The following is a 17,784-nucleotide window of genomic DNA, read 5'->3' on the forward strand; positions in this document are numbered from 1 at the left end:
AGATTTCTTGAGGGTCTCACTACATTTATCGGCGGTCTCACCAGACTTTTTGAGGGTCTTACTAAATTTATCGGCGGCTTCTAGAAAGTTCTTGAAAAACCTTAAAAGTGTGGTTTTGAACTCTATATCCAGTCGTTTGCTTTCCTCCATTTCTGTCATTTGTGACCTGTTTCTTTGTCTCCGCATTTTTTATGCTTCCCTGTGTTGGTAGAGTGGCTTTGTGTGCTAGGTGTCCTATAGGGCACAGTGGCTCATCCTCCCCAATTACCTGAGGTGGACACTTGGTGCACCCCATTGTGGGCTTTGTGCACAGTCTTGCTGTAGTTAAGCCTTGATTGTTGTAGGTATCACTGGGAGGAATTGACCTCCAGGCCAATTGGCTGTGAGAGCCATCTGTGTCTACGGTGGGACAACTTCTGTGCTAAAGACACCCTTATGAGGCAAGATTTGCTTCAGTGGGGCTTTGGTGCTCACTGTGTCTGCCCCCCTGAGTGTGTCCCTTATGGATCTGAGGAGTTGTAATTGGATGGTCCCACTCTGACCACTGGGTACACTGGCTCCTGGATCTCTAAGGAGGTGCTAATTTAGCCTCTTCCTAAGGCTACCCAGCAGGAACTACAAAGAGATCTGCAGATTCCCCTACCTTGTTTGGGGTTTGTAGGTGCTCAAATGAGTCCCAGCTGGGGCCTTCGGCCTTCTCTTGGGAGTTCTGGGTCTGTCTGGCCCAGCTGCAGTTTGTTAGGTAATTTTCAGATTGCTTCGGTGGGGCGGGGTCTCAGGGGATCAACAGGGTGGAGCAAACAGCTATGGCTGATCCTCAGCCCTGCCCTAAGGGGCCCCCAGGTCTCAGTGTCCCGGTAATCGCTGCAAGCACCTTTGAGAGAAAGCCGCCCTCGAATTCCAAGTTCTGCCCGTTGCCAGACAGTCCAGTTTCTCCCTGTGTGAGTCGGGGGCTTGTGACTCCCTCCCGATTCAAAAATACAGCTGCGTCCTCAGTTCCCAGCCCTTGCCGTGTGCCCCTCCGTACCTCTGCACTTCTGCACCTCCTCTGAGTCTCAGTGTGCTTTTCTGTTTCCTTCTAGTTGTAGAATTTCCACTCAGCCAGCCTTCCTGTGGTTCTGGATGATGTCCGTTTTGTCTTTTAGTTGTATTTTTGAATGTTGTGGGAGGCAGCAATTTCCGGTGTTTACCTATGCTGCCATCTTGGTTTCCTCCCTTCTTTTAATGTTTTTATCCCCTATTAAAATTTTTAAGAAGACAGTGTATATAAGCAACTCTACTAATGATATTGCTAATGATAGTAAGCAGAAAAATTATGTAGATGCTGTTTGTTCAGGTTTGTCTTACCACATTTGATCAACCTTTATGGTAGTAAAATTAACTTGAGCTATTAAAAATATTTTTTTTGTTGGCAGCTCTTTTACTATAATTTGGATTATATTCTTAGAATAAATTTCTAGAGTGGAATTACTTGGAGAAAGGAGATGCCTTTTTAGGCTTTTTGATATATAGTGTTAGATTGTCTTCTAAAGATATAGCCACTGACATTCCCATCAGAAGAGTATAAGAATCCCATTTGCTACCATCTTGCCAATATTAGATATCATCAATCATCATTCTTTTTGATCAGTAAGAGATGTTTGTAAATTTTCTGAACCGGAGACGACAAGGAAAACCTTGGCACTTATATAGCATATTATTCCGAACTTCTTAATATTTGTTTACTGTATTTGTCTCTAAATGTATACAAGTGTGTAAACACTATGAGTTGAATCTCGATGTAATGCCTGGCAAAATCTGCTTATAAATAGTATTAATCTTCATAGAAATAAAAAGTTACTGTAACAAGATTAAATTTTTTAATCATGTAAAAAAGATTTGTACCTTTTTAATATGTTCATTTTAACAAATGTAGTTAATTATATTTTATTGAGTACATTTTGGTTTGTTCCAGTAGCCGGATCGAGCTGGGAGATGTGACACCACACAATATTAAGCAGCTGAAGAGATTAAACCAGGTCATCTTTCCAGTCAGCTACAATGACAAGTTCTACAAGGATGTGCTGGAGGTTGGCGAGCTAGCAAAACTTGGTATAATATGGTTTTTTTCTTCATTTGTTAATTTATGTTCTTGACCCTTAGTTTTTAATAGCAAAGAAGGAAGGTTTAATCTTATTTTACAAGTGAAGAAATGGAAGTGCTCCAGATTCTGAGCAAAATCTCAGAGAAATCAAGGCAGAATACTTGAAATTTAAATGGAAATGCTACATCTTTTATTTAGTGTGTGCCTGTGTGATTTCCCATATTTCACTTTAATCTAGATGAGAATTAAATTTCTAAGAAGGTGTAGGAGGTTTTTGAAGCTGTTGAAATTCAAAGTAGCTGATAAAACTTAATGCTGAGCCCTAACCGGTTTGGCTCAGTGGATAGAGCGTCAGCCTGCAGACTCAAGGGTCCCAGGTTCGATTCCAGTCAAGGGCATGTACCTTGGTTGTGGGCACATCCCCAGTAGGGAGTGTGCAGGAGGCAGCTGACCGATGTTTCTCTCTCATCGATGTTTCTAACTCTCTATCCCTCTCCCTTCCTCTCTGTAAAAAATCAATAAAATGTATTTTTTTTAAAAAAACCAAAAACTTAATGCTGATAGCAACAGTTTAGTCCTCATAAATGGTGTTGTTTTTTAATTGTTGCTGAATTTATTAAAATAAGATGACTGCCAAATGCTGTACTACATTCCTGACTTTTAACTATGCAACTTGCTCTGGAGTGAAATCCAGGTGGGAAGGGAATCTCCCTTGTCTCTGTGGGCAGAGTTCCAAGGGCCTCGTGCACCTTCCTGGGCACTGGCTGTGATGGAACCAGGCCAGTTAGTTAACATGGGGCTCTGGGCATTCCAGTCATAGCCATCTACGGACATTCGGGGTGGGCTGAGCCACTATGGCAGATGCTGGCCACTATCATCAGCAGAGGACATGGCCTTTCCGATCCATCCTGTTCCTTCTACCTGCATTGGGCTAGACCTACTACTCCTTTCAAGAATCCACAGCAATCTTTATGCAGGACTCATGTACTTAAAACAAAAATGCCCAACAGGAAAAAGCATGTCCATGGAGTTTCAAAATAACAAAAATCACCAACTCTTAAGTCCTCTGAGACAGTTTTCTCAGCTGTTGGGGAAATGCAAACATGGATTCCTACTTGTACAAACACATGCAAGGCAAGCCGTGTGGAGTGGACACACGAAAAATTTCCCAGTGCTTAATTTTCAAGGTACTTCATTGTTAAAACAGGTCACAACACTAAGCCTCTGGCCTGTGTGCCAATGTACAAGCTACAAATGCTTGCCTGGCAGCTGAGGGGCATTCTGTAGTAGCATGTTTGAACATTGAATAAAAATCCATATAAAAAAATATTTAAATAGTTTCCATAGGAACACAGATAAGTGTGACCCCGTCGCGTAGGCCTTCCACATTGTTCCATCTGTGCCATCTCCACTTACAAAGATATTTCAAAACTAGCATTAATTAAGTTAATGGTCCCCGCCAAATCCCTTAAGTCAAGCTACCCCCCCATACCAGCAACAAGAATGATTGAAGTGCAGGCTGCTGGGAGGCATTTCATCCCACTCTCCTAGGCACAAGGCACAGGCAGAGCACTGGTGTCCTGCTCTTCCACCTCAAGTGGGAAGTCGTGGTTCTGGACTTCCTGCATCAGTTGCCATGTGAGCCCTAACAGCACATAGTAGATAGTCGGCCTCTGGAATCCATTGAAAGTAGAAGCAGCAGCAACTGTGTAAACACCCATGTTTTCAGAGAGCATCCCGTCCCCCACATGCGTCCTAGGCAAGCCACACTTCTCTACAGTGTGATGGAAGCTGTCAAATGCTGGCCCCCAGATGCTGGATGAATAATACTTCTCATCTGGTTGGGCCTCTTCTGCTGAAGGGACTTCACGTGCACATGATCATAGAGGATGCAATTAAATGATCCATATACTCAATCATTCACATAATACATAAAGGTTTTTCACCCAACTCCTCTTCATCATCAGAGCCTGTTCTTTTTTTGGCAGTGATATTATCTGCAAGTGTGAAAGCTGATGCAACATAGTATCTGCCTGGCTCAGCTATGAGTGTCACTCCCGAGTCTGATGGAAAATACTTATCCAGGGCTGGGTGGATTACACTAGCAATCTCAAATTTAAGCTTTGCATCCTCAGGTCCACAAAAGCCACTACCAATATCCAGCAGATACATGTTGAAGCCAACCTTAGCTCCCATGTCAAAGACACAGTGGGCATCAGATGGCCAGCATAAAGGTCTCAGGGTCAGTACAGCCACTTCCATGTGGAAGCTGACACTGATGGCATCAATGTTTAGCTCCTTTGCCTGTTCCAAAAGAAGCCTGCTGCTGGTTTTGAGTAGGGCATCAAATTTAACACTGACGTGACAGACAGCCTTGGAATCTTTAGTGGCAATCCACAAAACCAACTTTGCTTTTGGATGTGCCCTGGCAACTTTCATCAAATTGACCTTACTATGGAAAGTGATCATCTGGACTCCTTTATTGGCAGCATATTTAATCTGAGACACTTGTTTATAAGGAGGCACCCCAAAACTCTACATCAATTGTATTTCAGTTTTGTTGGCACAGTCAAATCCTGTCCCAAAGGCAGCTAAGGGTCTTCACTATCGTTCTACTGTCATTGTAGTTCTGCTGTCAGTGACCCCGAGGAAGAACTTTTAACCATTTCAGATGTTTCTTTAGAAGTCTCCCAGGTCCGCAACATACAAGGCATCCTTATCATCAGAAGAAGAGACTTCATTAATTTTTTGGTCCAGAACAGGGGTGGGCAAACTTTTTGACTCAAGGGCACAATGGGTTCTTAAACTGGACCGGAGGGCCGGAACAAAAGCATGGATGGAGTGTTTGTGTGAACTAATATAAATTCAAAGTAAACATCATTACATAAAAGGGTACGGTCTCTTTTTTTCAATAGTTTTATTCATTTCAAACGGGCCGGATCCGGCCCACGGGCCGTAGTTTGCCCACAGCTGGTCCAGAATGTCCATGGCAGTAAAGCCTTCATCGAGGAAATGGCAGTCAAACTCCATTTACTAATGTTGTTCATATTCATGGTTTCTGGATGTTCTGAAATGCAACACGAAGGAAAACAAAGATATGGGAGTTAAGAAACTATTGCCAGCTGTTCACAAACGTAGCTCTCCAGGAATTCCAAGTCCAGCGGAAGATGGGTGTCCTCTCAGAGCAGCAGTGGAAATGCCCTCAGGCGGGGTGCCTCATGCCAAAGCCTGAGCACACGGAATGACCATTCTCAGTCAGCTGCCCAGCCGCCCACCACCCAGCTCCCTCCCTCTAAGGACCACTGGAGCTTGAGAATCTAAGGGGACTGGCCTTTTCTTTTTTAACTTTATTTTTGAAAGTATTACATATGTAATACTTTTCCCCCCAATTGACCCTTCTAGCCTCTCCCCCTCCCCAGGCTTTCACCACCCTATTGTCTGTGTCCATGGGTTATGCATATATGCATACAAGTTCTTTGGCTGATCTCTTCGCATCCACCTACACTCCTCCACCTCCCTTCTGAGGTTCTACAGTTGGTTCCATGTGTCTGTTTCTCTGGATCCATTCAACAGTTTATTTTGTTTATTAGATTCCACATATGAGTGAGATCATGTGATACTTAACCTTTCTCTAAATGCCTTATTTCGCTTATCATAATAAAATGTGTTATTCTGTCTGTTGAAAGTTATATCTTTATGTTTTCCATGGCAGCCTATTTCAATGATATTGCAGTCGGTGCGGTATGCTGTAGAGTGGATCATTCACAGAATCAGAAGAGACTTTACATCATGACACTAGGATGTCTGGCACCATACCGAAGGCTAGGAATAGGTAAAATTACTATTTTTTTTTTCTTCAAAGAAACATAAACACATTATTCATTGTTCCTGACCCAGTAAGTCAAAGCATTTTTTTTTTAGGCATACTGGGAAGTGGTTACTGAATTACATAGGGTGAAGAGTATTTAGCCCTAGCCGATTTGGCTCAGTGGATAGAGTGTCGGCCTGCGGACTAAAGGATCCTGGGTTTGATTCTGATCAAGGGCACATGCCTGGGTTGTGGTCGCAATCCCCAGTGTGGAGCATGCAGTCGGCAGCCAATCAATGATTCTCTCTCATCAATGATGTTTCTATCCCTCTCCCTTCCTCTGAAATCAATAATAATTTTTTTTAAATAAATTTATTGATTTTTCACAGAGAGGAAGGGAGAGAGATAGAGAGTTAGAAACATAGATGAGAGAGAAACATCGATCAGCTGCCTCCTGCACATCTCCCACTAAGGATGTGCCCGCAACCCAGGTACATGCCCTTGACCGGAATCGAACCTGGGACCTTTCAGTCCGCAGGCTGACGCTCTATCCACTGAGCCAAACTGGTTTCGGCAATAATATTTTTAAAAAATAATATTTATTTATTAACATAATTCAGTTGGAAGTCCTATATAGATTTGTTATCAATGTCCCTTTTGTTTTCCTTCTACCTGGTATGTCTTGTATATAAAGGTTGCTTTTCTACTAGCAGTTTTAAACATACATAGTATAGAAAGAGAACAAATATGCAGAAAACCAGGATGTCTAGTGTTTGCTTCAAATTCTATAAGGACTCAATAAGTGTTAGGATAGTCATTATGTGTAATTTAAAGATTGATCTTTATGAGATTACTTATTTGTCTTGTTAATAGGAACTAAAATGTTAAATCATGTCTTAAACATCTGTGAAAAAGATGGCACTTTTGACAACATCTATCTGTAAGTACAGTGATATTTAATATAATTATCTAAAGAGTTTAATAAATTGTCAATAGAAATCTTTACAGAATTTTTTAATTCTGGTCACTTATTTTATTGTCTTTTGGAAACACCATGGACGTAGTGGTTATGATGTTTTATTTTGTTTTAATACTAGAGTATGAAACCTGAGGTAAAACATTCTTGTTTTGCTTTAGTATGTTGGGGTGGGAGCTTCAAAGTCACAGGGATGAAATAATTTAAAATTTAAATTGTTAAATTTAAGAATCCATTAATATTACTTTAACCCTCAGTTTGCACTCTCTTTTGATTAGTCTCTTAGTTAGGTGCTCATTAGCAGCAGAGTTTAATTATAAAAATCAGAGAGTAACCTGGCTGATATTATACTTAGATCTTAAGAGACCTCTGATTAAGAGCCAAGGATAGATCATAATAATGGGTTGTTTATAAAGATTCTCATTTTTACTTTGACAGTGGGAGAGATTAAGTTATAATGCTATTTGAGGAGTAATTGAGAAAGCTCAAATTATTTTCAAAAAATAGCATGTTTTTATATCAATCACAAAGGATATATTCAGGCATTTGAAACCTAATATTTTATTTTTATCTTTTTTTTTCTATGTGTGTTAATATGGTCTTTGATTCATCCTTGTGGTTATTATCCATTTTTAATTATAGGAATCTTCTCTTGTAATAGAAAATGTTATAATAGCTAGCTCTTCGTTGATTTTAGGAATAATCACTATTCATTGAGTCACTAATCTCAACCAACTGTCTTGCAAATGTAAAAACTAGGTTAAAAGTATAAGTCTATCATCAGAAGGTTTTCTGAAATGAATACCTAATCTTTGTTGATTACTAGTAATTTCAAAGAAAGTCTAACAAATGTCAGCAATATTCCACCTCCAACCAATTTGAAGCTATCTGTGGGGAACACGTAAAAGCTTATGAAATAGTAATTTTTTTTTTCTGATACTTCTTACATCTCAGGCATGTCCAGATCAGCAACGAATCAGCAATTGACTTCTACAGGAAGTTTGGCTTTGAAATTATTGAGACCAAGAAGAACTACTATAAGAGAATAGAGCCTGCAGATGCTCATGTGCTGCAAAAAAACCTCAAAGTTCCTTCTGGCCAGAATGCAGATGCGCAAAAGACAGACAACTGAACAAATTACAAATGAACTTTCTTGCACTTGCTTGTCGCCAAATAAAAGAGAGGCCCATTGATTTCCCCACCCCCCACCCCTTTGTTTTGAAGCTTTTCCCACTCCTTGTTCTTGTTTTTCCTCCTTTCTTTCCTTCACTTTCCTCTAAAAGTTTTAATACTTTCAAAATTAATCATGTTTAGGTTGTTTTTGTTTTCTTGTTTTTGTGAGGTGGTTTGACTGTAGGAAGGAGAGGTATAGAGCTGTTTATTTCACAGTTAAGATATATGGTCCCGAAAATTTGGCTATCAATGTCCTGCTTTCACATTGAAGGGCAGAACCTACAAAATATATATTTCAAAAGAAAAAAAGCAGTAGCAATATCTTGTTCTCTAATCATAGACAAGTTTAGTGTGTTTGTGGTACTTTGGGTTTTTCAAGACTGTTTGTGGGATACTAATCCCTAGACATTGCCTTCAACTCCACCTTTTGTCCTTCTAAGTACTATCTCAGGAGTTGGACTATTGTTATCCTTGTAAGAAATACAAAGCTTATTTTGTGTGTGTGTGTGTGTGTGTGTGTTTAAGCAATTATTTCTTCCTTCCTCATTGGTGGCTGAGGGTGGGTGGGATAGTTTTGGTAGGTAGTGTTAGACTTTGGTCTCAGTATTTGAGTTAAACTGCTTTTTGCTAACGAGTTGGTTGGTTGTTAGCAGGTTTATTTTTCCTGCTGTTGATTGTTATTAGTGGCGTTAACTTTTAGAGTGTGAGCTGATGAAATTAATTTTTTTTCCAGTATTCCAGCTAAAGATATGGCCTTTAACACTGACCTAAAGAGGTTTGTTGTGACTTACTTTTTTTTTTCTCCTGTCCCCTTTCTTCAGTAAACCCACAGTAGTTAGTCTAACCTTAAAAATGGAGTTGGTGTCCGTATAGGTCAATACCCCTAAAGAATCCTGAAGCAGGTGTTGTCTATTGGACATATTAAAACATACTTAAAGGTAAGATTAGATGGACTTGTGGCACAATAAATGCATTTAATGTCAGTTAATGCAGGCTGTTAAAAGTGTGGCCACTGAGCATTTGATTATGAGGAAAAAATATCTAGACAGTATTTTTGAGAACGACATAGCTGTGCTATTATCTATTGGAGAACATCCCAGATTTGCTTACATTCTGTGCCTATGATACTAAGTTTAAGGATTTGGGGAAGGGAGAATTGTTAAACATATTACTTCTTTCTTGGAAAAGTAAAAGTCTAGAAGTGTTACCAATGCAAATGTCACTGTGACCTCTACTGATAGAACTGGTTTATGCCAGATCATTTTCTGGTGCATAAGGAGTGGTTTTGACAGGTTGATAACTTTGTAAGAAAAGAGACATCTGAAATTTTCTTGTTTTCCTCCATAGTCCCATCTCCAATATTTAAATTTTTATGATTGCCAATATTGGTGGCCCAACAAATGATCTCATTAGACTTTAAAATAGTGCATAGAGTTTGAAGATTCTGTCATTTGACTTTAAAAGGAAGGTTGTTTCATAATATTTATCCTCATGTAAATTCTGCTGTGAAAGTCTCATCTCTTCAAATATGTTAAATGACAAAATTATTTTACACAGTGTTTATACACACTTTATAATCTTAAGTTCTTATTTGAGAATGTGAAAGTACAAAGTACAATAGACTTCAGCAGTCTTAGTTGAGTGCCAACAATAATACAGAAAAGGAAGATAGTTGATGAATGAGTTTATAGGGTTCTAATCTTAAGATAGTAAAAATGTAGATAGACCATGCTGGTTCTTGGGTATCAGTTGCTTCAGCAGTCTAAATCTAAGCTTAGAATAAAAGTTCAGCATTAAGCACCTTTACCTTATGGATAAGCTTCCGCTTGCTCTTGCCAAGAAAAGAGTGCTTGAGTTACAGAAGGCGTAATTAGTTTGAAGAATTCAGCCTTTTTGTAAACTTACAGATATCAAAATAGATTTTGATATATAAATGAGTTTTCTGAGATGACACTGCCTCTATTTCTATAACCATTTCACCTGGACTATCAGTCCTATGAATGTATCCCTAAATGTTGTTATTGAAAACCGAATAGCTGCCTCATGACAATTAAGTACATGTTATTTAAGGAGGAAAAAATATTAAATTTTGAATTGAGTGTGTAGGCTCCCTATCATTATACTGTTTCTTTTTCCACACTAGTCAGTATCTTTAACCTAAATTGTAAATGTTTGTAAAGGGTTAATCATCCTACTTCAGACTTGTATTAAATAATTCCATCCACTTATGGAGGAGGAAGAAATAGAAGAGGTAGAAGCTGGGCACTAGTTCATATGCTTATGAGTCAGTAAAGCCTGAAATAAGGCCCCATGTTGAGTTGGTTATTTTGAAATATGATAAAAATTATTATTGAGGTAAAACTATTCTATTAACTGGATGATTGGATTACAGGTTATAACCACCATATTTTTCAGGACAGACAGTTTTTACCGTGGGATGAATAGGTAAAAATTACACTGGATGGCAATTGTATTTGGGTTCTAAAGAAGAAAATCTGTAGAGAAATCTATGCAATATATAATTTGTCCAGATCAGTTTTCATATGGGGAAAGAAGTTCTGAAATATCACCAAAGCAGTTTACTCATCAATTGAAAGTCCTCCAAAAACAGAACTATTGGGAAACCATGGTATGTGGGGTGGAAAAGAAAAGCTCCCTCAGTTTTTTGGAGGGAATAACTTTAAAAGTACTTAAATGGCTAAGTTTACTTGGTGCAGTTAAGAATTAAATTTGTTGATTTTAACATTGCTGTTACATCTGAAATAAACTTATGTGATGTTCTAGTAGTAATCTGTGATGTTTGCATATGTCAAAAAACACACACACACTACTTTGTGTTGAATTTTGAGATCAGCTATAGGTAGTCATTGTTTACTATTTCCCAATTTGAAATACTTTTTCATTTCTTTGAAATCTAAAATAGCCAAAGTCTAATCAAAGCCTCCTAATTCAGACCTTTTGGAACTTGCTAGAAACACTGTCCAGTATCTGCAGTTCAGTCTCAATGAGAGAAAAAGATTCAAGGAGTTGTCTTCTCTCTGCTGCTGTATTTTGAATGTAATTGTTAAAGATACCTGACACTTTATTCTGTGATCTCATTAGTGGTATGCATTCACTACAGGTGGTAATGTATTCAAAATTTTTTCTTTTTGTTAGCAGTGAGGAAGGAGTCTTAGTAGTTGAATGAGTTAGGGGTTGCTCTTTAAGTTTTTTTTACTGAATATCAAACATGGATTTAAAATGTCTTTAACAAAATTAACTCAGTGTTTACTATCTTAGTCAAAAGTGTTATAATTCAAATTTTATTTATTGCATTCAAGAAACAGTGGATGGTCTTTGCTTGATGTCTTAGTTATCCCTGTGTAGCACGTTATACTAAAATTTAGCAGCTTAAAACTTGTATTATCACCCACAATTTCTGAGTCAGGAATCCAGGAACAGCTCAGCTGGGATCTGGCTTGAGGTTGTAATGAAACTGTCAGCCAGGGTTACATCATCTTGAAAGCTTGACTAGGGCTGCAGGAGTCATTTCAAAGATGGCTCACTCATTCACTTGGCTCCTGGAGGGATTTAGTACCTTCCTGTCACCTGGCTTTCCCCAGAGCAAGTGTTTCAAGAAAGTGAGCAGGTGACATGCTAAGAACTTCGGCCAAGTTCTGCTGGTCACAGAGACCAACCATTGTCCCAACTAGGTACAATGGGGAATACCCAAGGACTTAATACTGGGAAGTGGAGATCAATGAATATGACTCCACATTATACTTGGAGAAATTTTTAGGCTTTGTTGACAATAAAGGCAGGTTTAATAAAAAGATTCTGTTACCTTACTCTCTAGGGCTTAGTTTCCTACAAAAGGGTTAGAAAGCATTGCACTTTTTTTTTTTTAATATATTTTATTGATTTTTTTTTTTTTTTACAGAGAGGAAGGGAGAGGGATAGAGAGTTAGAAACATCGATCAGCTGCCTCCTGCACACCGCCTACTGGGGATGTGCCCGCAACCAAGGTACATGCCCTTGACCGGAATCGAACCTGGGACCCTTCAGTCCGCAGGCCGATGCTCTATCCACTGAGCCAAACCGGTCAGGGCGAAAGCATTGCACTTTATCGTTATTCAGAATGTAAAAGAAATAGGGAGTGGGTCTAAAAGTTTTGCTCTTATGTTGAGTTTTATGCCTGGGTATATAGTAATCTGTCTCCCAGATTAGTGCATTTCTAGCTGTGTGAGTTGAATATTCCTGGGAATTGGGTACAGTAGTGAGTAGAAATGATGAGCCTAAGAATTTTTCAGGGAATAAATCATGGCAGAGTATCGCAAATTGGACTTCCCTTATAAAGCTGTACCACAGGAATTTAGTCCTAGTTACAGCCAAAATAACATAGCCATATGGATAAAAGAGCTTGAGTAAGATTTTTAAATGTAGTTATCTTGATAGAACACAGAAATGTAAAGTCAGAATAATCTTGGGCAGAAATTCTCAACCTTTCCAATTATAAATTTAGAACATTTGGTTTCTTAGGTAAAACTGTTTATCTTGAATCAAAATCTGCTCCGGAAATAATTGGGAGCATAAAGTTAATATGAAGCAATCTCTACTTAGCCTCAAGTTTAAATCTTGAATTATGGCTTGCTTTATAATTGTGATGAAAGAAAGCTTAAATCTAACATTTGTGAAGATATACTAATTGGGAGGGAATAGTTTGGAATTTTTGAACTTTGAATTAGGTATTTCTGATTTGTTAAATTTCATCCATTTTATTCTACTTACTGTCCTGAAAAAATCAAGGCATCTGCCCTGACTAGTTGGCTCAGTGGATTGAGCGTTGGCCTGCAGACTGAAGGGTCCCAGGTTTGCTTCTGGTCAAGGACACATGCCTGGGTTGCAGGCTCCATCCTCACTAGGGGGTGTGCCGGAGGCAGCCGATACATGATTCTCTCTCATCAATGATGTCTCCCTCTCTCTCTCCCTCTCCCTTCCTCTCTGAAATCAATAAAAATATATTTTGTAAAAAATCAAGACATCTGCGTTTATAAAGGACCTAAGTAGTATAAGTGAAATCCACGTTAAATGGCTGAAGCTTCAACAGGATATCTGACTACAAGGTTTTTCTGTTTTCTTGACCAAACGTCTGGAACTCATCTACTTAGTTCATCTTCTAGAAATTGTATTGATAATATCAAAAGTTCTCCATAAAAAGATTTGGACAATCTTAAATCCTATTTGTCACTAGCATTCCCCTACACCAGTGATTTTTCAACTGGAGTCCCACGGCACACTGTTGTGCCACAAGCATTTTTAAAACATGCAATAACTGACTGACTAAAGGACGGTGACCTCTTTTCCCTTAGAATGTCAAATTTAAAGATGACGACTAAAGGACTTGTATACATACAAAAAAAAAAAATTGACAACAGCCCAGCCAGTTTTGCTCAGTGGTTGAGCATTGACCTATGAACCAGGAGGTCATAGTCCATTCCAGGTCCAGGGGTGCAGGAGTTTCATGACTCTGTTTTTACCATCTTCCTATAGGAGAATGTTATCTGCCTTTTGTTGATGTAGAAACTGATCAATTATTCTCTCATTGATGTTTCTGTCTCCATCTCCCTCTCTGAAATCAAAAATATATTTTTTAAAAAATTTTAAATAACAGCCAACACAAGAGCCCATCCAGTGTGACTGAATCAAAATTATACCATGTTTTTCAGATTATCAAAAATATTTTTTGGTATGCTGCAGAAATTTAGTAATTAGTTTATATATGCCATGAGATGAAAATAGTTGAAAATTGCTTTCCTACACTAAAGTATAATAAAACTATCAAGTACCACATGTGTAATCCAGCTTAAGCAGGTAAAATCTGAATACACAACTTGAAAAAATCAGTATAAATAGCAGTAAAAATTGGGTAAGATGGAGTCTCTTATAATACACTCAAAGCAGTTTCATGACTTTGTTTTTTGCCATCTTCCAATATGAGAATGTTGTCTGCCTCTGTTGCTGTAGAAGTTAAAAATTGTTTCTACAGATTTATCAAGCACCTACTGTTTATAAGTTTTAAGGTTATGTTAGCTAGGTAAATGAATTGTGGCCTCCCTCTTTAAAAAGAAAATTTTTTTATTGATTTTTAGAGAGAAACGTCCATGTAAGAGCAAAACATCGATCGCCTGCTTCCTGCATGCCCCCTACCGGGGATTAAGTCCACAACCCAGGCATGTGCTCTGACCAGGAATCAAGCTGGCAACCTTTCAGTACACCCAACTGCCACACCAGCCAGGGTACATGCAGGCCTCTTAAAGGGAAGTAAAATTCTAATTCATGTAGAATTCATCTCTAAATAGAGGCCTGTTTATTAACAGCCTCCAAGAATATTTTTCCATATTTTTATTGATCTTTTTTTATATAAAGAAGGGTAGAGGAAGAGAAAGAAATATGAATGTGAGAGTGGGATATCAGCTGCTTCCTACTGGTTATGAAGCCTGAAACCTGGGCATGTACTATGACTGGGAATTGAACCAGAAACCTTTTAAATGCATGGGAAGACACCCAACCAACTGAGCCACACCAGCCAGGGTGATCCTCCAAGAATCTCGACCTTACCTTTACTTTGTAAGGAGCTTGGTGGAGAGGAGTATTCTCTACCCTGACTTGGTTTCTCTTAGGTGGCATTTTAGTTGGAGATCATAATATCAGCAAAATTAGGAGTGACCTTCCATATAATTTGACCTTTTGCATGAGAATCCAAAGCATAAGCTGGTCTATCTCCCTAGTGTTTTGATCATTTGGTTTCTGATCTCTAATAATACTTCTTCCCCAGATTACTGATGCTAGAAATGAGCACCTACTAGGTACTTGATTCAGTTCATTTATTTTGCATATAAGGAAATCTGTTGACCTTTGTTTACACTTACCTGTGCAGGTTTCCTCATACCTTCTTATTTACTTGGTTGTGGTTAAAACACTGATAACTCCTGTAATTGTAACTACCATACTACCCCATATTAGCTTCCCCTTCTCTTGCCACACCCTCTCCCTACATAAAATTGTCTAGGGTCTCTTCACTTCAAATCAAAGGTCAGCAAATAATAGGACAAATTTAGAGCATGATTTCTGGATCATTGGCAAGCCTTAACGTTAAAAAAAAAGTGTTCCTTGTAACCTTTAGGTACCCTCCCTTATATGAGATCTGGTCAAGGAGTGAACAATGGGTTAGGTACTGACAATACAGTAGTGAAAAAGATGGGCATGGCTCTGCCCCTGATGATCCTTAGCAGTCTGGTAGGGAACAAATATTACACTATTTCAATTACCATGAGGTACTATGTTGGGGTGGGAGGCATAATAAATTTTACAGAATTTTTGTGAAAATGTTTAAATCAATTTTGACTTTGGTTGTTGGGGAGCACAAAAGACTTGGTTGGAAAGTTTGTAAGGAGGATATCCTATCTAATAAAAGACAAACAGGGTAATTGACCGTACCTTCGCTATGCTTCCCATTCACTAATCAGGGCAATATGCAAATTAACTGCCAAGAAAGATGGTGGTTAATTTCCATACGTAGGCGCAATGATGGGAGGCGAAAGGGGAAGGACGCAAGAACAGTGATTGGAAACCCAGGCAGCAGGCAAGAGCCGGGTGACAGGGCGAAGGCGGCCCTAGTCCCCGGCCCTGGATCGGAGAACTGGGGCCGCCTTTGCCAGCCCCCCCAGCTGGTGATCGCAATCGGAAAGCCGGGCCACAGGCAAGGCAGCACCCCCGGGACCCAGGAGCTGCCTTGCCTGCGGCCCATGATCCTGATCCTGATCAGAAAGCCATTCGCAGGCAAGGCGGCCCCCTGGAACCCGGGAGCCCGTCAGGGAGGTCTGCAGGCGAAGCAGTGATCAAGCTATGATGGGGAGGTTGGGGGGCTGAAGGAGCTACAGGAGCAGCTCTGGCCAGAGACTGAAGACTCCTGCCAGAGCGAGGAGCAAAGACTGAAGGCTCCAGCCACAGCGAAGACTGTGTCCAGAGTGAAGATGGAAGGCAGTGGCCAGAGTGAAGGTCTGGGTCCCGGGTGCCAGAGGAAAACTGGTGCCAGCAGCCAGGGGAAGGGAAAGCCTATTGCACAAATCTTTTTGTGCAACAGGCCTCTAGTATTCTAATAAAAGATAAGTTTGTGGAAGGCTGCCTGCCCTGTTTATCGGAATGGAGACTTAGGGGAGTGCCAAAGGTGACGCCCCTGATTATTCCTTGACCTCCAAACAAGTCTGCATGTGCAGACCCCTGGGTGTTTACTGGAATCCTTATGCTTAATCCCTGGATGTCCTTGCCTAGAGGACAATGTAAACACTTGTGTCCTCCCAAGATTACTCACCCTATTGATTGTACCAGTATCTAAAGATAAAAAATCCAATAAAAAAGGCTAACTAGGCAGGCAATCAAGGCCACCTGGCCGCTATCAGCCTGGCCATTCCTTAGCCCTCTCCCCCACAGTGAAACAGTGCTGGAGTAATCTATTAATCCATTGTTCGGGGGCTACTGGTCAGCCCTGGCATTTGGTTATGAATACAAAATGAATAATTGAATGTTAATATTGTGGGGTTTTTTAAAAATATATATTTTTATTAATTGTTAGAGAGGGAGGAAGGGAGAGCAAGAGAAACATCAATCATTGTTTTTTTTACAGAGAGGAAGAGAGAGGGATAGAGTTAGAAACTGATGAGAGAGAAACATCGATCAGCTGCCTCCTGCACACCCCCTACCAGAATCAAATCCGGGACCCTTCAGTCCACAGGCCGATGCTCTATCCACTGAGCAAACCCAGTCAGGGCAAGAATATTCTTGTTAAACCTAATTGTGAAAAAATGGGAGATAATATAAGACAAAATTGAAAAACTCAAGATATATTAGCAACATTTCAATACAGAACCAACTAAGTTTAATAAAAGCTAGATACAAGTTATCAGGAGCATTCAGATAACACTCACCAGCTAGAAAGTGGAAAATTAACCCATTCACACATTGCAAAGGAGAGAGTAATTTAATTTATACAATACTAGAGCCCCAGTGCATGAAATTTGTGCAAGAGTAGACCTTCCTGCACCAGCTTCCCTCAGGCACCCTGGACCTAGGCTTCCCTCGCAGAGGGAGGCCCCACCCACCCGCAGTAGCCCACTGGCTGGTGGCCTGGGCCTCCCTCTGCGGGGTGATTGTAGGGTGATGGCCGGGCGCACGACCAAACGCACCGCACTTGCCTTGGCTGGCCTGGCGCCAGTGGGTATCATATTGTGGTCCCAGATGGTCCTTCCGCTCTTTGGCTGTTCAGTCAATTTGCATATTACACTTTTATTATATAGGACTAGAGGCACGGTGCACAAAAATTTGTGCACTCGGGGGGGGGGGGTGTCCCTCAGCCCCACTTGTGCCCTCTCACAGTCTGGGACCCCTCAGCAGATAACGACCTGCTGGCTTAGGCCCGCTCCCGGGTGGCAGAGGGCAGGCCCAATCCCTAGGTGCAGCCCCTGGTCAGGCTCAGAGCAGGGCCGATTGGGGAGTTGGGGTGCCCACCCCCGTCATGCACAGAGCAGGGCGGATTGGGAGGTTGCGATGTCACCCCCAGTCACGCTCAGGGTAGGGCCGATTGGGGGTTGGGGCGCCGCCCCCTGTCACACTCAAGGCAGGGTCGATGGGGAGGTTGCTGCGCCACCACCTGTCACGCACAGAGCAGGGCCCATCAGGGGGTTGGGGAGCTCCCTCCTGTGACGCACA

The 17,784-nt window shown here is 40.5% G+C and overlaps 1 protein-coding gene and 1 pseudogene across 5 annotated transcripts in view; one reads left to right on the forward strand and one right to left on the reverse strand.

The window, feature by feature from the left end:
• NAA50 (N-alpha-acetyltransferase 50, NatE catalytic subunit) overlaps positions 1 to 10,823 on the forward strand; it is a 46,612-nt gene extending 35,789 nt beyond the window's left edge. For 2 of the 5 annotated variants that reach the window (XM_059687812.1, XM_059687815.1), the window contains 4 exons: positions 1,955 to 2,091; positions 5,796 to 5,915; positions 6,765 to 6,831; positions 7,822 to 10,823. In XM_059687812.1, coding sequence (XP_059543795.1) covers positions 1,955 to 2,091; positions 5,796 to 5,915; positions 6,765 to 6,831; positions 7,822 to 7,999 — 502 coding nt within the window. In that variant the 3' untranslated portion in view covers positions 8,000 to 10,823. Of the gene's footprint in view, positions 1 to 1,954; positions 2,092 to 5,795; positions 5,916 to 6,764; positions 6,832 to 7,821 lie in introns of those variants that run through there. The other 3 variants (XM_059687816.1, XM_059687813.1, XM_059687811.1) reach the window with 3 other exon arrangements.
• On the reverse strand, positions 3,562 to 5,113 carry LOC132231847 (ornithine decarboxylase-like; annotated as a pseudogene).
• Positions 10,824 to 17,784: the final 6,961 nt, after the last annotated feature.

Source organism: Myotis daubentonii, chromosome 3, assembly GCF_963259705.1.
Source record: "Myotis daubentonii chromosome 3, mMyoDau2.1, whole genome shotgun sequence".
Lineage (NCBI taxonomy): Eukaryota > Metazoa > Chordata > Mammalia > Chiroptera > Vespertilionidae > Myotis > Myotis daubentonii.